Raw genomic sequence first — 16,491 nt, forward strand, 5'->3', positions numbered from 1 at the left:
CATAGAGCCCACTGAATCCTCAGTTCTTCTGCTAAAACTGACAGTTGTGATGATTTTTACAACCTGTCTGCTAGGAAATGGCTTGACATTACTAGTTCAGAGAAAGCTGTATTCAGTTGTAATCACCTAAACAAAATGGTTACTTATCTTATAGTACCTAGTTCTTAGAGATGCTGTCATCCCATTTTAGATGTGCATGCTCCTTGCACAAAATTAGAATAGCAATGCCTCAGTGCCTCCCCATCCCTCAACCATGGACATAAAGGGCAAAGCAGCCACAACCATCTCTCAGTTTCCGTGCTAATTCAAAATCTCAGGTAAAGGGGACTCTGAAAAAATATGAATAGAGGTCTGGGATCCACAAGCATGACATCTAGAAAAACCAGTTACTATAAGGCAAGTAATGGCTTTTTTTTTTTCTTTGAATAGGACTCTTGAGTGGATTCCACTCTAGATGGCCGATAAGCAGTGCCTCATTCTGGAGTTCTAATTGCCAGTAATTAAACAGTGGCCTTCAAAATTTGGTGTATGATCTTGTGGCTATGTCAAAGATATAGTATTTAATACAGCAATGGGATTACTTTGTGCAGCTGCCCTGCAAACGTCAATGGGGATCCATGTAAAGCATGCAGAGAAGGGAGCCTATGCTCTAGTAGAATGATCTTTGGTATTTGGAGGAAGGGGTGTAGTAGCATGTGATAGAGTGAAATACACTAGGTAATCTATTTAGATGTTCACTGGGAAGAAATGGCTTGCCCCTTAGAAGTGCTATTTATGGCAACAAAGACAGGGAGACTGTCCAAAGGGCTTTGGCCTATCAAGATAATATAGCAAAAACCTAGAACATCCAAGATGTAAAGTTTCTTATCCCCTGGAGAAGAATGGGGTTTTGAAAAGAAAACAGGGAGATTAATAGATTTCCACTTAAAATGGAAATCTGACAACTATGGAAATAAATTTGGGATGAGCTCTCAACACCACCTTCTCTCTGTAGAATACTGCATAAGGAGGGTCAGCTTTGAATTTGTCTATTTAGATTAAGGTATGGTGCAAAGTGCTGAGAAGTTCACTTTAAAAAAAATAAAAAAGAACTAAATAAAAAACGGGGGGAATTTGTTGGGAAATTCTCCTACCTAGAGAAAAATTGCAAGGAGGGGGAAATTCCACTAAGGGACAGGATGCAGACACTCCTTGCTGCTATGGGCAATAAAAGAGAACTGACATATAGTTGCAGCCACCTTGCTCTTTATGACCTCAGGGAGGTCCCCCTTGGGGACATGCACAGCACAGGCATGGATGCTACTCTTCACATAATCTCATCTCATGTGCACCTTGTGCCCCTACAGTGGAATCCACATGACACATACTCTTAGAATAACATTCTGATTCCATAAGGAAGTTTTTCTGTCCCCATATTTTCCTTTTGAAAAGGTTTAGAAACAATAGGTGAAATCCTGACCCCCCTTTCCGAACATCTAAACCCCACAATTGATATTGTATTGTCTTGATTTACAGTGGTGCCTGCTGGGCTCAAGGCGCTTTCAGTGTACTATATACCTTATAGTTACCTACCTGTACTTGGTGTGTCAACACAAGCTTGTTTTCTAACACAATCCACGAGTTGGCCCAATCGATTTGAACTATTATATGGGACTTCGTTATCACACAAGTAGCACCTGTCTCCCAAAAAGAAGCCAAAAGAGTGCAATAAAAAAAAAAGACTGAGTTAAAATTATATTTGTATGGCATCAAATCACAACACCTAGAGTCATTTCTGAACTACTCCATTATACACACCTGAAAATGCTGTAATTTTATAACAATCTTCTTGAAACAGGAATTTAAAAAACAATTTTTGTTACCAATTTACCTTCATTAAAGAAAAAGAGTGGCAGTGATACGAGAGGAGGGAATTGCATAAACCCTAACTGTTGACTTTATGGACATCCTGTATTCCTTACTCATGCAAAACTCAAATTCAATGAGAGTTCTGGCTGAAAAAAAAAAAAAAGAATCAGGCCCCAAAGGAAATGACTACAAATATTAGTGGATACAGATATGAAAGTTGAAGTTTATTCTATCCAAACATTTTTTTGTCATATTTAGTTTGAATAAGACATGAACAAGTGTATTCTGCTTGTCCTGTTAATGTATAGTTTTGTTTTATTTGCCTTTTTTATTGCTGATAGTTGTGTTTTTATTTCTGTGAGAACAAAAACCAAATAAGTGTACCGCTAGATCACTGCACTATGTTTCACATAATTTTACTGAGAAGAGCCACACTGATAAATGGAAATATTCTATTTATCCACAGAGCAGACATAGCATTGGGAGAACAATGCAATCTTCCCCACACTGTCCTGTCAACATATTCTAACCCTGACTTTGAGGAACCACCTGTCTTCTTACCTGGTATAGACTTGCACTAACATATGTAACCAAACAGAACTGCTTTGACATACTGAAACATCCTACACGAGTATATATAAAGCACACTAATTTTTAAAGTGTTAGGCACAAATGCATTTAGCAGATTTCAGGATTACAAGAAAGTGTGGATTGACTCCCATTTTTGGGAGCAGAAGAAGTTTATAATGAAACTCTTTTTCCTAACCCACTAGAATCCCCAATACAAAGCATGGAAAGAACATCTACATATATCCAATCTTTCATCCAACCTACTTAGGAATCTATTTTTTTGTCAACTGTTTTGAAAACTTGGTAAATTTTTAAACAGGCTCACAATCACCATTTTAATGGGCAACACATGACAAAAACTTAAAAAGGCATCATCCTCTTCATTGTCTCTGTATCAGCTAAAAAGTTTTGAACGGAGGAGAGCGATTGCAAAGTTCTTTTTATATACTGTATAAGCGATTAATCTAAGATTTTAGCATCTCCTTTGTATATTAATCACATCAAGAGATTTGAAGATCTATTTTTGGCTTTTAGTTTTAAACATCCACTTTACAGTGAAATACTGTATTGCACCAATCAGTTTTAAATTCTTCATAAAGTCAGTTGTTTTTATCCCAGAAAGCCTGATGTAATAAAAATCTTCATAAACTAGGTGCAATATTCCTATCTTTTAAAAGAAGGAAATTTATACACACAAAATATTTAATTTAGAGTTATTGTATAAATCACCTCAGCAACTTTATGTAAAAAGCACAATTACAGTATGACCATTAAAACCTTAATTTCTAACAAGACTGAAAGATTTAACATTTATCACTAATTACATTACGTAGCCTAAGATATACATATATTTGTAATGTTCAGACTGAAAGTGTGTGTCTTGAGTGACAGCATTAAGGTTGATGTGGGAATGTGAACATGAATTTTTCACGTCAATACTATCATTAAGTGAATGTATTAAACATTAACAATATTTACTAACTGGTCAGTGTCAGTCTTGTGGTAACGGTGTAATAAAAGATTTTATTAATTATTTCAGCAATCGTAACTCTAAGTTAAAAGTTTTTTGTATGGAAATATCCTGAAAGTTTCAGTGTATTATTTTGAGAAGTCTACAAACAAAACACAAATAAATCACACCCCAGTTTTTATTTTCTTCCAGTTATGACTTATAACTGTTGCCTGACAAACTCACCACACACTCCAGTTGTCCAAACTGAGAACCAAACAATGGGGTTCTGATCTTGGTGTTGTATAATGCTTTAAAGCATGCTGCTCTTGAGAATTTCTGCCACAGCCCTATAACATTGACAACCAGAAGTGTCACAAAACCCAATGGACTATCAAGTGAAAAAAAAATAAATTCAGTCTATAAACAAAATTTTAATAAATACCTAACTATTAGCTAAGCAAATAAAGTAATTAGTCTGAATACCTACAAAGAAAAGGTACTAATTAGATAAAGAATAATTATCAAGTAGTATGGGATTTAGGCACCTAACTCCTTTAGGTGCTTTTGAAAATCCCAACTTTAAGTCCTAAAAAATGAAAAAACTATTAGGCATACATGTTTCTATATTAAGTAAGCCATATTACTACTACAACATACCATAAGATCCTGCAATAGAAATATTAATAGAAATATTAAATATTATTACAAACAAAATAATCTGGACTTTCAAGAAGTGGAAGTCATCACGATGGAGTCTGGTTCTTAAGTCTGCTAAATGCCTTTGTGCCAAGCTTCTAGATACTTTCAGTAGCAATTCAGAGCAGACACTTTTTGCCAGATTGAACTATATTAAATAATTTGTGTAGCACCACATCTGGCTACAAGTTTAACAGTAAATTAAAATTTAGAGGGTTAATTGGAAGCTCTTTCTTAACTGCAGTATGCAACATTGAATATTAAAACATTAAAAAAAGAGAAATACCCTATGGCCACATTTTAGACATAACCATATTGAAGGGCTTTCATCTGCTTCCTCTTCAGATTTATCTTGTCTCTGATTGTCTGTCTTGCAGTCCTGACAAATGTTCCACTCCACATTCAGCAATGCCTTTCTCACATGGCCTTGTTCCAATCCCTTGCGAATGTGCTTGCACACAGGTTCTATGAAACAGAAAGTACAGAGATAAAACGAGGAAGTCACATTTTTGCCAAGTAGTCAACATGGAAAAAGACTTCTATATGTCATAAAAAAAGGTGACAGGCCCATGAGCTCAAGTGGCCTTTTCATAGTTAAGGAGACAATGGCAGGTTAGGGGAAGTAATTGGAAGCTGTGGCAAAGATTTGACAAAGAGTGTGTGTCCATCCTTCATTAAAAGAGTTCACGATCTGGAGATATCGTTGGACTATCAGCTATTTCTCAAATATGACCAAATAGCATTTACTGAATAAGACTGTCAAATTTCTTCTGGATACAGATCTAGCCAACATAATCTATGCCTTTGTCATTTCAAGACTAGATAACTACATTGTGCTCTGTCACAATTCAAGGCAACTGTATCTGTATTTCCCCTCAGTAGTTCAACAAGGGTTCTCACTCTCAGGCTTCTGGCCATCACCTCACTTGGGTGGAGACATGTCTCACACACTGTCCTGACCAGGATATTTCTAGACTGCACAATTTCCTAATTATACTGTGAATTCACCAACAAAGTCAGGCCGCCTAAGCAGACCCGCTTAGCTTCTCTTCTCAGAGACGATACACAATGTAATTGCTACAGTTATAAATTGTACATAAGAACATAAGAACGGCCATACCGGGTCAGACCAAAGGTCCATCTAGCCCAGTATCTGTCTACCGACAGTGGCCAATGCCAGGTGCCCCAGAGGGAGTGAAGCTAACAGGCAATGATCAAGTGATCTCTCTCCTGCCATCCATCTCCATCCTCTGACGAACAGAGGCTAGGGACACCATTCTTTACCCTTCCTGGCTAATAGCCATTTATGGACTTAGCCACCATGAATTTATCCAGTTCCCTTTTAAACATTGTTATAGTCCCAGCCTTCACAACCTCCTCAGGTAAGCAGTTCCACAAGTTGACTGTGCGCTGTGTGAAGAACTTCCTTTTATTTGTTTTAAACCTGCTACCTATTAATTTCATTTGGTGACCCCTAGTAGTTATATTATTATTATTGTCACACAACTCTTTCTATGCAAGCTTATTTATTCTTTGGGTAAAAGCATTACAGAGAAAACATATTAAAAGAATGTGCATGCATGCTAACAAACATACCAGAGATCATGACAACGCTAACATGTGCTCTGGCAGGAGCAGTCCTTCAAACCCCCACAAAGGGATCAGAAGTTCCATGATCATAAGTTCATAACAACCCCAGTTCAAAACTAGTACCCAGTCTTATGGGCCCTCAATAGTCCGAGTCCTTCTAATCCTACCCTAAGGATTGAGGCCTTCCATGGTCCAGGGGTCCTGTCTGTTTTCTGGATCAGGAAGAAAGCCCTGAGCCAGTTTAAAGCCAGACTATTTATCCAAAAATCCTTTGGATGTTGATCCCTCGAGAATCCAATATGCGCACCTCTCCAGGGGGTTTGTGTCAAAGGGCTAATAACTGGAGGAAGTACATTAGTACATATGAAGTTGCACACACCCTCAATAACACAATTTGATTTTTAATACAATAGACCCTAAAGACATTAAATTCAATTAAGAAAGATTTGTGCAGGATATTATTTTTGTCACATTCTCTACGTAGAGCTATATCTTAAATCCACCCAGAAACTGAAGCTGATGCAGAACGTTGGCCACTATGGACTGGTCTACACTGGAAACTTACATTGGCACAGCTATGTTTCTCAGGGAAGTGAAGAATCCACACCATTGAGAGAGACAGCTATGCCAATCTAACTGCCAGTGCAGACAGCACTTAGTCGACAGAAGAATTCTTTGACCCAGGTACTGATTCCTGGGGAGGCGGATTATCTACAGCAATAGGAGAACCAATCCTGTTGCTATAGTGAGTATAGCAACAGTTTTAAGTGTAGAAGTAACCTTAGAGGCTTCTTTCAGCAGAAGCATAAGGAACCAGGATCTTCACTGTTTGCCTGTTAGATTCCAAATGAAGTATAAGGTATTGGTTTTGATCTATAACTTCCTAAAGGCTTGACAGATTGCTTATGCCATATTGCCAGAACTACAGTCAGTGGCATGAGCTGATGGTCTTTGATAGGAAGAAGCGATATAGTCATAGAACCATAGAAATACAGGGCTGGAAGCGACCAGGAAAGGTCATCTAGTCAAGAGGTAGTCAATTATTTTTTGTCAAGGTCCAAATTTCTTGGTCAAGGTATAATCAAGATCCAGACTCCAGAGAAAATAATAAAATAAACAACAATAATTATAATAAGTAAATAAAAAGATTTTGGGATCAGTTCAAAAGCATCTGGTGATCCAGATTTGTCCTGCGGTCCTATTGACTACCCTGATCTAGTTCATCCCACCACAGTGATGCAGGATTAAATATACCAAAGTGCTGTATAAGTATATAACGAGTGCTAGTATTTGCTAGTGAGATACACATTGTTTGAGTTTGATTTTTTTATTTCTAGTTGGTTATTTCTGGGTTTTGAGTGAAGAGAAGCTGTTGGTTTTGCCTTTTACATGACAAGAGGTTTAATTTACGTACAAAGAGCTTACAACTCACTGTTTATGCATAACCTGTTAGTCAGTAAACTGAAGCAATGCATTCAAAGATTTTTTTAAGAGCCAAATAGAAACAGGTTTGGAAAAAATATGTGGTGGGGTTTATACAAACGCCTGTCACTAAGGTACTTAATGCTGCTTAGCATAGTTTGTTTCCCTATTTGCTCTAAATTTATATTTAGAACAAATGCTTAATATCTCTAGTATAAAAGCTAGAGTAAAAATATTTCAGTAAAGCTGCTTACATGAAATAATTTCATTTACAAAGCATCTAAATCCATAGTTAATATTTATAGTGCTTTCTTTTGCTCCCATATTCTTCCAATGAATTTAAGTAACTTGTTAAAAAAATTACATAAATGTCTGTATAATTCAAACTATTTTCTAGTACCTTTCATAAAATTGGAATTTTTTTAATTGTTCAAGTCAATTAATAATAGCTCTAAAATCTCTCTCCTTTCTTTGGAGCAGTTGGCAGGATTATAGCCCTAGACTGTAAGAACTTCATGGCACTGACTCAGTCTTGCTAGATGTAGAGTGCCTAACACATTGGAATTATGGTACTGACTGGGGATTCAGGCTGCTACCATAATATAAACGCTAAATAATAATACAGCCTGGGATAGATGTTTGTCTGCACAAATTAAAACATCAGTAGTCTTCGGTCTGTCTACAACAATTCCAAATTAAATAATTTTTTTGTTCAAAAGTCTTGCATAGTCAATGCAACTAAAAGTTAAGTTACTGACAACTTCCAGCATTACTTATTTTCTGTAAGTTAACTTCCATTCTGGGCCATGAGACAGAAATAACACAGGTGATCTGGCACCTTTTAGGGAGTTGGGCAACCTTACATGTGCCTGTTTAGCCTACCTCCCTGCTCAGGGCCCAGAGATCAAGTGACAGTCATGTAACCCACAGGGCTAAAATATATGAAGAGAAGCCTCCAGTTCAGTCAAGGAGAGAGATTCAAAGGATGATGGCTACAAGACTTTCCCATAGATGACTTCTTCCTGGAGAGCTGACGAGGAATCAGAGCTGGCCAAAGAGAGACTATAAAGGAGACTAGGTTGAGGTCACTATAGGAAGTGGCCCTGGGAAACAGAAACAATGTAGTTTGGAATTCCGGGCAGACAGCCTATGGCATTAGGGTCCTGGGGTGGAAACCTATAGGACAGGGAGGGAAAGTGGGCCTTGGTCCCCACCTATGGCATTATTTAGAGAGGTGCATGGAAACACCCTGCACCAGTGGGGTAAACAAGGGCACTGAAGAACTATTTGGAGCCTGGTGGAAAAGTATACAAAAAGAAAAGCTACAGCTTGGGGAAAACAGACCTTTGAAGCAGGGCTGGGATCCTGTAATGAAGCTGAAAGGAAGGATTATGCTCATTTTGTTCAGAACTTCATTTTACTCTGAAAGAGGGGTGGACTTTTGACCAGAAGGTCAAAAAATGTGTTATGGTAGCCTGTAAGTTCATGGAAGACTGATGGCAGTGAGGAGACTGAGGCAGCATTGACCTCCAAAGCCAGATGGAGTAAGATGCTGCAAATACAAGGAATAATAATTTCTCCGAAATGCCATACACATTTATAACTGTGCATTTTAATTCATACCCTTTTACTGTTAGCATACCGATCCACCCAGAAATGAAACAAATGTATCAAGAATGTGTAACTACTTTCCATTACACATACAGGGCCTGGCTCTGCAGGCCCTTTATACCATGAATATCTCATGGGATTCTGGGGCATTTCCATGTGAATTGAAATGACTGTTGAGAAAAGATGTTCAGGATTGGACCTGTACGACAGTAAACATTGAATTTCTGATACTTTAAAGATTTCCTACCAAGTTTAAGAAGCAATACTGACATTTTCTAAAGAACTTGAGGGTCAGCTGGGTAAACTCACTTTTTACAATCAAATATTCAAAGTAGTAAAAGTGACTACTGTAAATGCCTTCTGGTTATTAATGGGTTTTCAATGTTCCTCGCTTTCAAGACAAATGAAACATTTCTTCCATAGTATTACAGTCTCTCTGAAAATATTTTGTTATGAAACATACCCAAAATATCCTGAGACTCATCATCAGCCTGTATGTTTTTTCCCTTTGCTCGCTTCTTTCCCATATTAGTGCTTCGTAGTTTTCCTTACACAGAATCTAATGGGGGGAAAAAAAAACCCATATTAAATTCAAAACTAAATTTCGATTCTGCTTGTAGGTTATACAAAAGGTAGCAGCAATCAGACAAATTAACTAGTTTTAAATTAGCTGAATTTCAAGGGGACATGAATTCACAATATTTCCATACGTTACAGCTAATGCACATTTTGACCCCACTTCTGCAACCAGATCTGAGCTCTATGGGACTCCATAAGGGCACAGAGGTCCATGTAAGAGAGGGGTCTAAACTGTCAGCAAAATTCCCCTACACTTTTTATAGCTCACCTTAATGGAGTACAGCCACAAAAGTTTTAGGAGGCAACTGTCATATTATTAGTTTATCATATTTAAATACTGAAGTTACTTATTTAATGAACTCTCTACTTTTGATTTATTGGAAATTCCTTTTTTTTTTATGACTTGTTCAGCAACATTAAATAAATTGTTATTCTAGCAGCATTTGACAATTACTGGAGATTCAGATTTCTTATGGCATTGATGTCTCTTCAATTCTGGGAGATTTCAGTTTTTGTATTCATAGAACTATCTAGTAAATAATGCAATTTGGAACAACTGTTTGAGTATATCCTTAGAAAGGGACCTAGAGAGGCATCAGCCTCTAACATGACAGAGCCTTAAGCAAACTCTGTGCATTTATGCTGGTCTTAAATAATCATCATCATCATAAAAATAATCAGGTACTATATGTATGGTTTAATGTATATAATGAGAAAAAGCACAAGAATAGCTTAATTCAGAGACTTCCCCACCCCTCCTAAAGAAAGGTCAGCTATCAGACCTTTGGCATAGAAAGTAATTCCAACCACATTCTCAAAAGGACAAGTTTACTCACATAATGACAGATGTAAAGATATAAAAAATATTAAAGTTACTGTTTAAAATCAAATTTACACAAGTTAAGAAGGAAGGTACTGTACATCTAGGGTCAGGTTTGAGGGATTTCAAGTGTCGGTTACAAGGTTAATAAGATATATACATATTACATAACCAGCACAGACCCAGATTGGAGTGCATACTACATTCGTTTATGTGAAACATAAAGTAGCACTTAGAGGGTGCGACAAACTTAACACTCTGAAAGTTAAGACAAATAAATTATAGATTTGGAAAAGGAATTAGCTGCACACTCAAAAATAAAGTTGCAATTATCAACCTTTAGTTAAATCATAGTAGTGCATTTCTAGCCTTGTCCAGGTTGAACCCTTATCTTGCCAACAGAACCGAGAAGGCAGCCGAGAATAGGTAAGTATTAAACAAATACATGTTGTGGCTGGGTAGATGAATCAGAGAGAATCTCCTCAATGCTACTTAGTTACAAAATATTATTTATGTAGTATTAAAGGGTGTGATTTAGACCCAACTTTGTTAAGGCAATTGAAATCCTTTAAAATACACCTGCTGTAGAATGGGAATAGGACATTGACACAGGAGCACGCTTTTTAGAAGCTGATTACCCCAGCTTTGCAGAGTCTAGTACACTAGGAATAGGACATATCTCTGATACCTACACAGACTTGGGTACCAGCAGGTAGCAAATGTCCAGTGTTAAGTGGTGACCACTGTACCAGGTATGCAACCTCTCCCTCTCTAGGCATTTCTCCCACCACCACCGCCACGCCTCCACAGGAGATGTATCCCCTTGGAAAAATGTGCCCCCACACCCTCCTCCGCTGTCACGCAGCAAAACACGTGTTCTTTGGTCCATATCTACCTAGGGCTCCTGAGCCTCCCACAGGCAAACTCTCAGTGCAAGGAGACGTCGCTGCCACAGGGGCTGGAACTGGGGGTGCTACTGCACCCCCGGCTTGAAGTAAGTGGTTGCTATCATATACAGGGTTTGCAGTTTGGTTCAATGGCTCTGAGCACCCCCACTACACACATTGCTCCAGCACCCCCGCCCGCTGCTGTCCCAGCTCCCAGCCGCGAGGGACCGCGGGACAAGGCACCTGCTGCAGCTCCCCCCTTCTCCTCCCCGCCCCGGGGCGCGGGCGCACCGGCTGCCTACCCGCCCGCGTGGAGGCCTGAGCGCCGAGTCTTCCAGCTCCTGCCACCAGCGCTGCTGCTCCTCTCACACTAACCCAAGCCTGGAGTGCAGCGCACCCCACCTCGCTCGGCAACTCGGGGGCAGCCCGCTGGCTCCGATTGGCTAGTCAGCCTCATCCGAGCCCGCCTCCCATCAGTTACGGACACCGACTAGAACCAGTAGGAAAGTCCCACAGCCCCAGCCGAGGAGAGTCGGGCTGGGGGCGGAAAGCAGGCGGCTCAGACCAGGCGAGTAAGTGACTCAGAGACTGGGGGAAGGGAGGGTAAATAACATAGTGGCGTCCAGAGGAACTCACTGGGCTTAAGCCCCTCATAGGCCAGTGCCGTGAATCGAGTTGATTTACGACACACGTTTCCAGCTCAGCATAGTTTTACGCCTTCCGTCCTCTTCCGGTGACTGAGCTGAGAGTGACTTACCCCAGTACTAGAGGGAACGGCCCTTTATCACTTCCGGTGCGTTGCATCGTGGGATCCTGGAGGTCAATCGGCGAGAGACCGCGAATGAGGAAGTGCAAATTCCGCTGCGCGTGCGCGATAGCGGAGCGGCTTGTAGAAGTCCCCGCGCGGGGTGGGTGTGCAGGCGCAGCCGGGGGGGGGCGGGGTTGAGTCAATAGCCGGTGGGAAGCTGTAGCGCTGCGCCGCGTGGGATGTTGGCGGGCCTGGCCGGGCCCGGCCCCAGCGTGGTGATTTAAAGCTCAGCTGCCTAAACAGCGGGGGAAGTAGCGCCTCTGTCTGGAGTTCTTCTTCCGGCCTGGGGGGTGCGCCCCGCCTCGCAGCTACGCGCGCGGTGGGACCGACTGTTCCGCGTGGGTAGTTAGAGCGTCTTGCTGAGGGACCGCTCGGTAGAGTGGCCCATGGACGCTACAAAATGCTCTAACTACTTATGCTAAGCAGTCGGTTCCCCCTTGTGTTTTGCTGTTGGTTTGGAGGCTGTTCCCCAGCCCTGAAGAAGAGCTCTGTGTCGCTCAGAAAGCCTTTTTCTTTCACCAGCAGAAGTTTGGTCCAATAAAAGATATGATCTCGCCCAGCAAAGAGTCCTGTGGCACATTGTAGACTAACAGACATATTGGAGCATGAGGTTTTTGTAGGTGAATACCCACTGCACAAGAGTCTTCACTGCTTTTACAGGTCCATACTAACATGGTTACACCTCTGATACTTGATCTCACTCACTTGCTCTCTTTAATATCTGGGGACTGACACGGCTACAAGTGCACTGCTGTGGACTTAGCATAGACTATGGTTCTAGTTTTTAGATTTGGGGTGTGTTTTAAAATTTAAAAAATGTAATTTGTTATTCTTTCTAGAATGGGGCCTCCTCCACTCCTAGGAGTGCTTATAACTACTGACAGTGCTGGAAATCCCATGATGGGCTCTGAAAATCCAGAGAGATTCTTTTGGCTCATGCATCATCACTTGTAAAAAAAATGTCTAATTAGAATTTAGTTAACCATTTGGTAAAGTTGTAAGACATAATAAAATTCATCACACTCTCCCATGTCTATATTGGCTCTGCAGAGCTAATAGCAAAATCTTGTAGAAGATTTTGTCAGTACAGTAAATATGTCATTGAATGTACAGTGAGCAGATCCAATGAGCAAGAATGTACCATTTCTACAATCACTTTTCTGACCACATTTCTTCACCTTGATGCTTAAATTGGCACTATATGCCTAATTTCTCCACATTGTTGGAAGGACAGACCCCCTAAGCATAGCCGTATCCAGCAAATACCAAAATAACACAAATGATGAAATTCAAAACATATCACACTGTGTAATCCAAAGACATTTGAGTGAAAACAAAGGGTGAAATCCTGGCCCTATTGAAATCAGTGGGATGTCATGAGTGTTCCCATCGATTTAATTAGGCCATGATTTCAGCCACCATTTCTATATTGGCCCCATCCTGCAAACCCTTAGCTGACCAGCTCTTATGAGTGATCCCATTGATTTTGGTGGGATTACTTAAATGAATTATTACTTAAAGAGTTGCATGATTAGTCCTTAAACTTGTGCTTCTATCTATTAGAATTGTCTTTTCATTTTTTTCCTAATTTCTTTATTTAGGAAACAGCTAAAACGTGGCCAAAATGACTAATCTGGAAGAAGCTGAAGTACAACTTTCTGAGTTAGACCTACTTTCTAGTATGTTTCCTGATGAAGATGAGTTTATTGTGACTGATCAGCTGGCTGTAGCAGAACTAAAACATTATATTGATAATAAGACGTCAGAGATCCCATCTTCAAAAGTTCAGTTTATACTGAATGTAAAACAAGAGGTTGCTGATGCCACTATGGTAATGTAGCCATATTTTTGAAAGAAAAAAAAAGACATTTCAGATCAGATTTTAATGCCTTTTTTTTTTTTTTTAGGTAATGCTTTCTTTATCCTGTGCTTTACCACTTAACTACCCCGCTGTTCTACCAGAAATTACTGTCAGGTACTGCATATTTCTAGACAGGGAACTAAAAGCTAAAATTTACTAGATCAGTACAAACATAATAGCAAGAGACAGCCCCAAAAAGCACACAGTCTAAATAAACAAGACAAAGGGTGGGAAGGGAAACAGAGATGCAAAGTGGTAAGGTGGCTTGCTCAGGGTCATGCAGCAGGTGAGTGACAGAGCTGAGAATAGAAAATAGGAGTGCTAGCTCCCAGTACAGTGAAATTAGTGTGGCTCCATGTGGACACAGTGATGGTCTTTCAGCGCTGATCATTTTACAGGACCAGTGTCCAAGTAAGAAACATAGACTCAGATTCCCAAAGATATTTCAGTGGGAGTTAGGTGCCTAAATATCTTTGAGGATCTGGGCCATAGTCCATCGTGACAATGCTTCCAGTTGGTTCTGACTTAAGAAGTGAAAGGTTGTTTAATAAATCTCATCCTTCTGCTTGGCAGAATCAGGGGTGGCTCTAGACATTTCTCCGCCCCACGCACGGCGGCATGCTGCGGGGGGGCGCTCTGCCGGTCGCCAGGAGGGTGGCAGGCGGCTCCGGTGGACCTCCCGCAGGCCTGCTTGTGGAGGGTCCGCTGGTCTCACGGTTCACAGGTCCCGCGGCTTTGGAGGTCCACCGGAGCCACGAGACCAGCGGACCCTCCGCAGGCACGCCTGCGGGAGGTCCACCGGAGCCACCTGCCACCCTCCTGGCGACCGGCAGAGCGCTTGGCATGCTGGGGCCTGGAGCCAACCCTGGGCAGAATATTGTTACTCATTGACCTGCATTATTTCTCTTTTAGTATTTTTGTTTGTTTCTGTTACATTGTATATCTCAGAACAGTACTGCAGTGACCATCATAAATTCTCATCTGGGCTTTTTCTGTTTAAAATTTACAGCTATATAATGCTATATATAAAAACTGCAGCTAGCCCTTTAAAGGCTAAAATAGGATTTTCTTAGAAAATATTAACTTAAATGTACCAATTCTAAACTAACAACATAATAGGGTTTTTAGCATATCTTTTTGAAAAGGTAGGAAAATCAAAATGTCTAACAAGATGTGTTAATATTTTTTCCTTAGGTCATCATCATTAAGCCGATCACAGCAGATTCAGCTGAACACAGATCTAAAAACATACTTGAAGCAAAACTGCAGTGGTGAGGTCTGTGTATTAAATGCAAGAGAATGGGTTAAAGATCATGCAGCTGCTTATATCGATAAGGAGCTTTCATCTTCCTCAGTGATGACATTGAGGACTATGCAGTCAGAAGATGTCATTTTCACTAGATTATGGATCTATAGTCATCACATCTACAACAAGCATAAAAGAAAGAATATAGTTGATTGGTCTAAGGAGCTCGCTCTGACGGGGTTTAGCATGCCTGGGAAACCAGGTGTCATTTGTGTAGAAGGCCCAAAGAGTACTTGTGAAGAATTCTGGTCAAGGTTTGCTTTTTATATACTATATTTTGTTTTTAAGTAATATTGGTGGTTAGACTATTGTGCTTGTTATGTTGTGATTCTGTATATTTGGTCAGAAGATGGGCAACTATTGTAGTACTGGTAAAATCAACATCTTGTCTATGAAAAGTATATGTTTTATATTTTATCACAATACATTTACACACCTCCCATCTTTTACACTTTTATAGCCATCAGGGCCATAAATTAGCCAGCAAGGGGTTCTCTTTGACTAATGCATGCAGTGCTTTTCTTCTTGCCTCCCCCGTCAGCTCTACGTCAGCTGTGTAGCGACAGTATGATGTAACACTAGTCTCGTTAATATTTTTTATATTGCTTGTATTGTATTTTCGTGTAGTGTAGACCTGGTTCAGCTCTGCCCATTTAGTAATAAAAAGGGTAAGAAAATTCCTTGCACAGACAAGGTGGAGGTGTGCAGTTATATTTAAATCCCAACTTTATTGACTGTTCTCTGAGGTATAGGTGTAAAGAAATAATGCTCTGGTTCTAGGAATGTTTGCAGGTATGTATATGTTTGTTTGACTGATTGGCTAATGAGCTATAATGTGTATCCCAGGTATCTACATAACTGAAATTTTGTTGATTTTTCTCCTTTCATAATACCTGCTTCATAACATTTTATAAAATGTGCTACATTTTATGGATTCATATTTTCCTAATTGTTTTCAGAGTCAGAAGATTAACATGGCGGACAATTTTAATTCGCCACAGAGAGGATATTTCTCTGGATGGGTCACACGCTGAGATGCAGAAACAAAGAAAATTCTCATATTTTGAAGAAAAAGTATTTGATGCGCATGGGGCCAGAGGAAATCATATGGATCTGGGGCAGCTCTATCATTTTTTAGATGGAAAGGGGTGTGCTGATGTTTTTCAGATGTACTTTGGAGTTGAAGGATGTTAGATCAGCAAGGATCCAATCAATGAACTTGAAAAATTATGTGACAGTCTTGGATAAATTATTCTTTTCCCCTCTGAAATAGTTGATCAGTGAGGGGAATGATTACTGCTGCTTTATAAGATGAATTCAGTTTTCCATGAAAATGAATAATGGTCGTGAAAATGACTATATGGATGCTTTAATATAAAGATATTTTTAAGGGAAAGATATAATGATGCTAATGACAAAGACAACAACAATAAACCAACAACAGCTTTTTAATAGATGCTATATACTATTTATAATCTGAATTATTAAAAATTCACCTTGGAGAAGTTGATTATATCTATGTAATATAGTAAAAAGATCCA

General features: G+C 39.8%; 2 protein-coding genes across 11 annotated transcripts in view; one reads left to right on the plus strand and one right to left on the minus strand.

The window, feature by feature from the left end:
• USP16 (ubiquitin specific peptidase 16) overlaps window positions 1-11,805 on the minus strand; it is a 27,155-nt gene extending 15,350 nt beyond the window's left edge. Inside the window, exons 1-5 of one of the 5 annotated variants that reach the window (XM_030579448.1) lie at window positions 11,733-11,805; window positions 9,153-9,248; window positions 4,353-4,531; window positions 3,614-3,717; window positions 1,573-1,676 (exon numbers count right to left, since the gene is read on the minus strand). In XM_030579448.1, coding sequence (XP_030435308.1) covers window positions 1,573-1,676; window positions 3,614-3,717; window positions 4,353-4,531; window positions 9,153-9,216 — 451 coding nt within the window. In that variant the 5' untranslated portion in view covers window positions 9,217-9,248; window positions 11,733-11,805. Of the gene's footprint in view, window positions 1-1,572; window positions 1,677-3,613; window positions 3,718-4,352; window positions 4,532-9,152; window positions 9,249-10,983; window positions 11,069-11,266; window positions 11,378-11,732 lie in introns of those variants that run through there. The other 4 variants (XM_030579430.1, XM_030579438.1, XM_030579456.1 and 1 more) reach the window with 4 other exon arrangements.
• On the plus strand, window positions 11,021-16,491 carry RWDD2B (RWD domain containing 2B). 6 transcript variants are annotated; one of them, XM_030579508.1, is made up of 5 exons: window positions 11,021-11,082; window positions 13,385-13,614; window positions 13,691-13,758; window positions 14,839-15,204; window positions 15,910-16,491. In XM_030579508.1, exons 2-5 carry the CDS (start codon window positions 13,408-13,410, stop codon window positions 16,142-16,144), a joined length of 876 nt encoding a protein of 291 aa, XP_030435368.1. In that variant the 5' UTR covers window positions 11,021-11,082; window positions 13,385-13,407; the 3' UTR covers window positions 16,145-16,491. The 6 variants fall into 6 exon arrangements, with proteins under 6 accessions (XP_030435368.1, XP_030435341.1, XP_030435358.1 ...); XM_030579481.1 differs by lacking the exon at window positions 11,021-11,082 and adding an exon at window positions 11,443-11,547; XM_030579498.1 differs by lacking the exon at window positions 11,021-11,082 and adding an exon at window positions 11,483-11,543.

This window comes from Gopherus evgoodei, chromosome 1 (genome assembly GCF_007399415.2).
Source record: "Gopherus evgoodei ecotype Sinaloan lineage chromosome 1, rGopEvg1_v1.p, whole genome shotgun sequence".
NCBI lineage: Eukaryota > Metazoa > Chordata > Testudines > Testudinidae > Gopherus > Gopherus evgoodei.

Excerpts from the sequence above, each read along its gene's own strand:
- RWDD2B (XM_030579508.1), top strand. The coding sequence starts at position 13,408 with ATGACTAATCTGGAAGAAGCTGAAGTACAACTTTCTGAGTTAGACCTA. Across the intron at positions 13,759-14,838 it reads CTACCAGAAATTACTGTCAG|GTCATCATCATTAAGCCGAT; the intron begins GTACTGCATATT and ends TTTTTTCCTTAG. Across the intron at positions 15,205-15,909 it reads TGTGAAGAATTCTGGTCAAG|AGTCAGAAGATTAACATGGC; the intron begins GTTTGCTTTTTA and ends AATTGTTTTCAG.